The sequence below is a fragment of the Macrobrachium nipponense genome, chromosome 37 (assembly GCF_015104395.2).
Source record: "Macrobrachium nipponense isolate FS-2020 chromosome 37, ASM1510439v2, whole genome shotgun sequence".
In the NCBI taxonomy this organism is placed as follows: domain Eukaryota; kingdom Metazoa; phylum Arthropoda; class Malacostraca; order Decapoda; family Palaemonidae; genus Macrobrachium; species Macrobrachium nipponense.
This window is the reverse complement of record NC_061097.1, coordinates 37,955,766-37,963,265: the sequence shown is the minus strand read 5'-3', so window position 1 is coordinate 37,963,265 and position 7,500 is coordinate 37,955,766. Positions and strand designations below refer to the sequence as shown.

Below are 7,500 nucleotides of genomic sequence, written 5' to 3'. Positions count from 1 at the left end.
TTATGGTTAATTCAGGTAGTATCCACATTCGCCTATTATAGTTTAACCTTACTTTTCAGTGATGATATATACATACATATATATACGTATATACATACATACATCCATATATATATGTGTGTATATTTATATAGATTTATATATAAATAAATAAATAAATTTATATTTATATATATAAATATTTATATATATGTATATATATATATAAATATAAATATAAACATACATACATACATATATATGTATATATATATAACCCCCGCCCCCCAACAAAACAACACAAATGACAACTCTTACCTGTTGGCAGCAGGCGCCCTCTCTCTGCAAACATTGTCAACTAGGCTAATAAGCTTACATAAATACAAAAATATGCTATTTATTACCCAAAGCAGATGAACATAAAATAAAACAAAATGATTAATAGGTCATGTTTTAAAAAACCCAAGTCTGCCCCACAAAGAACTGTAAATTATCATTCCACTCTCCTGGATTAGTGTAATTAATCACTCCAAAGTCTCAAATTGTCAACTGCTACATTTCAATAGTCAGGCTTAGAGAATCCCGTTTCTAGAACAATGATATGGGACCCATCTGTAACAAGAGATATATTCATTATATTCCCTATTATATTATGTTGAATAAATGTATACACTTCACACTTCTCTCTTTTCGAAGGCAACTGTTTCTAAGTCACTTAAATATGTGCCATACCTTATTGAGATGGGTTTTGCCTCAACACCTGGTGTCCTTCCTATCTCAAAGGAATGTCTTTCTCTTAAGTGCCTCGAACGGCCGGACCTGTTATGCATGTACAAAAGAATGTACATATCAACCACGCCCCAAGATCGCCCGTGGCAACAGCCCGAGCAGTCACCAATAATGCAGACACATCAAATTCCTTCGTCCAAGGAAGGCTATCTATAGGCGCTCTCTGTCTTCAAGCCAGAGAAGCTGACACAGCATGTAATTCACTAACACATCAATTCATACCTATAATGCATGTATATATATATATATATATATATATATATATATATATATATATATATATATACCTTAAAATGTCTATAAACACACATATATATATGTGTGTATATAGAATATATATATATATATATATATATATATATATATATATATATATATATATATATATTTAAAACACTTAACTTCTGAATATATACATACGAATACCAATTCGTTAATGCTCCCACTCCAGTCATTTTGAAAATTATGAATTATTGTTAGCGAATTTCCATTCTTTAATCCACGGATCTGCTTTCGGTAGTATACGTAAGTTGTAAGAACTGTATGAGATAAATGTCCGGAATATCCTTTGTTAGTATTTTAGATTTTTAAGAAATTCACTAATTCTGTCAGCACATTTGTTCCCAATATTCTATCAAACTACCCAACGAAATGGTATACTTTTTAAGAGATATATTTCTTCGCAAAAGGCGAAATTTTGACTTATTTATTTATTATATATCATGAAAGGCAGTGAAAATCCCTCAAAAAAGCAGCAACTTCACTCAAAATAACCTAACCTAAACTATATAACTGTCAGAACTTGTAGTTGGCACTCATGCCGATAGATGGCACCAGCAGCGGTGGTGCGATTCATTGACGACAGCATGTTTCATGCTTCCTTGGCTTCCTGAGCTTTTCGTTGGCACTCATGCCAATAGATGGCGCCAGCGGCGGTGGTGCGATTCAATTAACAGCATGTGTTACCTGTCCTTGGTTGCCCAAGCCTGTAATTGGCTCTCATGCCGCTAGTAGGCGCTGATGATGGTGTGATTCAATTGAGATCATGTTTCACGCTTCCTTGATTTTGGCGGAGTGTACGCGCCAAAATATATTTATATATTTTTTGAGGGATATTGCGTACCTGATACTCGGAGAGTGTAATGAGCTTATCACTAGAATCTTGTTCTTGGTGTTGGTCACTGATTAAATTGTTTAATAATGGCTGAGATGCAGTTCAATATTTTTAATAAATGTCGATGACTAGGTAGTTAGCGTCCCTGTAGCTCGGATTTGAAGGGGAATTTGTAGGCAAAAGAGCGAGGCTTACTGAACTCGGACGAGAGAGGTATATTCTCTCTCTCTCTCTCTCTCTCTCTCTCTCTCTCTCTCTCTCTCTCTCTCTCTCTCTCATTGAATAATAATGTCTTTCGATCCATATAGAGTTATGAATATATGTGTTTGTATGTATGTATGTATATGTATTGTATATTATATGTGTATATATATATATAATTTATATATATATATATATATATATATATATTATATTATACTATATATAATGGTTAGTATACATATTTATAATTGTATCTCTCTCTCTCTCTCTCTCTCTCTCTCTCTCTATGTGTATATATATATATATATATATATATATATATTTACATTCATTGCTGCAGAGAAACTAGAATGGTTTTTACACCTCGACTTATTCCTATGTTTTAGTTTCCAGCACCATTCTCGTCAATTCCAGAGATGGATGTAATTCCAGGAACCGACATGCATTGCTTATTTACAGATTCAATTTTTTTTTTCTTTTTTTTTTGCGTTCTGGCGTCATCAGTAGAATAACCTTGTGGTGTCAACAACACCGGCGGTATGTCATTTTAAAGTGAATATTCCTGCGCATTTTGCAGATTCCAGGAATTCTGATTCATTCCAGATTTCAGTGTAATTCCAGATACCCATTGGAGACCTGATATATGTTGTCTTTCCGTCAGCAACCCGTTTATATATATATGTTCCAGTATTCACTTTTCCAGATTACTGTTAATGAGCTTATTTCCGTGGATCGCCAGAGTATCGAACTGGAAACGAGTCGTTAATTTGTCTCTTCCAGTGACACTTATCTTTCCACCACTTCCAGAATTTGCAATATTTCCGATTTTCTGTGCTCGTATTTACATTCGTCGTTTTTTCTCAGTTCTTCCATTCCATCACTTGCTTTCCATAGCATTTTTTTGTAACTTTTCTCTCTCGGCATTTTTTTTTATAACAGTTTTATCCATCAGCAGTTTTTTTTTTTATAAATCTTTTATCCATCTGCTTCGAAAACCGTCGGACGTTGTGTACAACTGTTTTTAATTCCGTTCTTCAGAATGAGCTGAAATTTTATAATTTTGTTTAAATTTTATTTTTTTTACCTCTAAAGAAACCGCTGAATCTTATCCACCCCCCTTTCTTTTCGTTTCACAAGTTGCTGGACCGTATTCTCAACTTTTTCCCCGTTTCAAAAACAGCTCAGCCGTATTTATACTCTCTCTCTCTCTCTCTATCCAGAAACATCTGGACCTTACTCAAATCTCTTTCCATTTACATAAGTAAATGAAACTTACCCACCACCCTTCCCTTTCTCTCTCTGTCTCTACAGAAACAGCTGGACCTCATGGCGTCGACGCCGGGCCTGTGCGAGTTCAAGGTGAACTTGGCGTATGCCCTGGTCTCGTCCAGCATGTCCTTCTGGATTCCAGGAATCATCATGCTCGTCATGTACTTCAGAATCTACAGAGAGGCTGATCGCCAGGAGATGATGGTATTCAGGTGAGTGTGTGCGCATTTTATCCTACTGCTTTTATAATCCGTAATATTTTATTTTACTTTTTGTGAGCCTGAAGGATTGGATCACAGAGCAGGTATTTAGGGCCATTTTTATTTAACTATTTTTTTTGCGAGATCGATCAGGTGTACCTAAGAACAAGTTTTATATATATATATATATAATATATATATATATATATATATATAATATATATCTAATAAGATAGATATATACAAATACACAGACACACACGCACACACGCATATATTTTATATATATATATATATATATATATATATATATATATAGATACTAGATATATATATACATACTATATATATATATATATATATATATATATATATATATATATATATATATATATATATATATATATATTTATATATATATATATATATATATATATATATATATATATATATATATATATATATATATATATATATATATAATCCACACTCTCAGCACGCATGATTTTCCAATGCTTTTAACAAAACAGATTTGCATGACATTAATGTTCATTAGTAAAGCAAATAAATATTCGAAATAATTTTGACCGATTAGTAGCTTAAGGTGATTGGATGGAAATGGGAAACAAATTAGGCTTTTAATTCAATATTTCTGAACCTATGCTATTATGTTGAAACATTTAGAATGTTTGATTTCTCTTTCTTACTGTTTATATATATATATATATATTATATATATATATATATAATATAATATATATATATATATATATGTAATATTTTTATTAGTTTTTTTAATAATAATAATAATAATAATAATAATAATAATTAATAATAATAATAATAATAATAAATAATAATAATAATAATAATAATAATAATAAAGATGAAAGTGTTCCAGTGATCTAAAATTGTCTAATCATAATATATTATTATTTTTTTTTTTTTGCTCTATTACAGTCCTCCAATTCGACTGGGTGGTATTTATAGTGTGGGGTTCCGGGTTGCATCCTGCCTCCTTAGGAGTCCATCACTTTTCTTACTATGTGCGCCGTTTCTAGGATCACACTCTTCTGCATGAGTCCTGGAGCTACCTCAGCCTTTAGTTTTTCTAGATTCCTTTTCAGGGATCTTGGGATCGTGCCTAGCGCTGTGAATTTGGGTACGATTTCCACTGGCATATCCCATATCCTTCTTATTTCTATTTTCAGATCTTGATACTTAAACATTTTTTCCCTCTCTTTCTCTTCAACTCTGGTGTCCCATGGTATTGCGACATCAATGAGTGATACTTTCTTCTTGACTTTGTCAATCAACGTCACGTCTGGTCTGTTTGCACGCATCACCCTATCCGTTCTGATACCATAGTCCCCCACAAGATCTTTGCCTGATCGTTTTCTCCTATCACTCCCTCAGGTTGGTGCTCGTACTACTTATTACTGCAAGGTAGCTGAGTTTCTTGCACAGGCTCCAGTGGAGGGCTTTTGCCACTGAATCATGCCTCTTTTTGTACTGGTTCTGTGCAAGTGCCGGGCATTCACTTGCTATGTGGTTTATGGTTTCATTTTTCGTATTGCACTTCCTACATATGGGAGAGATGTTATTTCCGTCTATCGTTCTTTGAACATATCTGGTTCTTAGGGCCTGATCTTGTGCCGCTGTTATCATTCCTTCAGTTTCCTTCTTTAGCTCTCCCTCTGTAGCCATTGTCATGTGTCATCGCTGGCTAGTTCTTTAGTCTGTCTCATGTATTGTCCGTGCATTGGTTTGCTGTGCCAGTCCTTTTCTTTTCTGTCTGTCATTCTCCTGTCTCTGTATATTTCTGGGTCTTCGTCTACTTTTATTAGTCCTTCTTCCTATGCACTCTTTAGCCACTCGTCTTCACTGGTTTTCAGATATTGCCCCAGTGCTCTGTTCTCGATGTTGACGCAGTCCTCTATACTTAGTAGTCCTCTCCCTCCTTCCTTTCGTGTTATGTATAGGTCTGTCCGTATTTGCTCTTGGGTGTAGTGCTTTGTGTATTGTCATATGTTTCCTGGTTTTCTGATCTATGCTGCGGAGTTCTGCCTTCGTCCATTCCACTATTCCTGCGCTGTATCTGATTACTGGCACTTCCCTTGTGTTTATGTCTTTTATTATTACTTATTATTATTATTATTATTATTATTTTATTATTATTATTATTATTATTTTATTATTATTATTATTATTATTATTATTATTTTTAATTATATTATTATTATTATTATTATTATTCTTATATTCTTGGTAACTTTGTATTTTTTGTCAACATTTAGGCTGTCATCATTAATGCCCTCACGAGGAATCCATTACCATTATTATAATGACCAGAGCATGCCGCTGAATTCAATAAAGGACTTGCAATAAATTTTTAACATCTTTTTGCATTACTGTTTTTATTTTTATTAGTTAATTTTCTTTTCGGGCTGATCGTAATTGAAGAAAAAAATAAGTATATAATGGATGGAATAATCGTGTCTTATGCTAGTTTTGTGTCAGTAATTTCAATATAAACTGTTTCCTTTTTTTAAAAACATTTCCCATACCATATATCTATATATAGATATATTATAGAGATATATAGATATTATATATTATATAGATATATATTATAAAGATATATAGATATATATATAGGATTAGTATACTATAGATATATATATATCATATATATACATACATAGATATATATTTTAGATATATATATATACATATATATATATATATATATATATATATATATATAAATATATATATATACATATATAATATATTATATTATATATAGATATATATATATATATATATATATATATATAATTTTACATTTCTTTTCTTTGTTTTCCTAATCAAAATTGCTCCCATTATAATACTGAAAGTTATTAAATAATATTTCATGGTATTTTCGGAGTAAAGTCAATTCTCAGGCCAAAGGCCGACGGGAAGATCTAACCAGTACCTTTATCTAGCCCATTGTAAAAGGAACACGACGCGAGGTTGTGCGATTCAGGGAAAACAGAAGTTTAAAGTGAATTCCAAAGCTTGGTAGTAGAGGAAAAGAAACAAATTTCCTTTTTTGTAGGCCTATATCATGCTTTGGTACAGAATAAATACGTCAGTGAAATTGGAAGTCGACATCTAATTTCCTTTTTTTATAGGTCTATATCAGGCTTTTGTGCAGAATGAATATACCAGTGAAATGGGAAACCAAGTAATATTATCGGTTGGCGAGTTTGAAGGCTTGATTATCGTGCCCTGGCAACCTACCGTTGAGAAATCGCAAGCACTGTTGACCTGTAGGCTGCCACTTACAGTAGCTTTGCCCTCAGAGGCGTTGCCCGCGCCTATAGTAACGTCTGCCCCGTCTGCTCTGTTGACGAATTAAATTTGTCTCACTTTTTAGAATGGTACTTCGGGTTGCCATTTTCTTCGAAAGGAAAGTATATTTTCATTTAGAAATCTATTCAACTTCTTCCGATCTGATTCGTTGGTTTTAATGTTTGGTTTTCAAGATATAAAAAAAAGTGTATTTGTGTGAAATAATATTTTTTCACAATTTTATTCATTCGTCTGAATCTATTTCCGTTATGTTAACAAAATACTACGTCATTTTGGTGTATCATATTCTCGTAGTCAGGAAACACACTAATTATCTGAATAAATTTATATATAATTTTGACAGTACTTCTTAACATTTTAAACAAAATACTACGTCATTATGGTATGGCATATTATCATAATCAGGAAAAACACTGATTATCTGAATAAAACTCTATATCATTTTAACAGTGTTTTTTAACATATTAAACAAAATAATACGTCATTATGTTATGGCGTATTATCATAATCAGGAGAAACACTGATTATCTGATTAAAACTCGATGTCATTTTAACAGTATTTCTTAACATTATAAACAAAATACA

General features: G+C 32.1%; 1 protein-coding gene across 1 annotated transcript in view; it reads left to right on the top strand.

Moving 5' to 3' along the window:
- The window catches only part of LOC135209156 (octopamine receptor beta-1R-like), a 656,801-nt gene that overhangs the window by 285,395 nt on the left and 363,906 nt on the right, over window positions 1–7,500 (top strand). Inside the window, exon 4 of the mRNA XM_064241817.1 lies at window positions 3,398–3,567. Within this exon, the coding sequence (XP_064097887.1) occupies window positions 3,398–3,567 (170 nt within the window). The remainder of the gene's footprint in view (window positions 1–3,397; window positions 3,568–7,500) is intronic.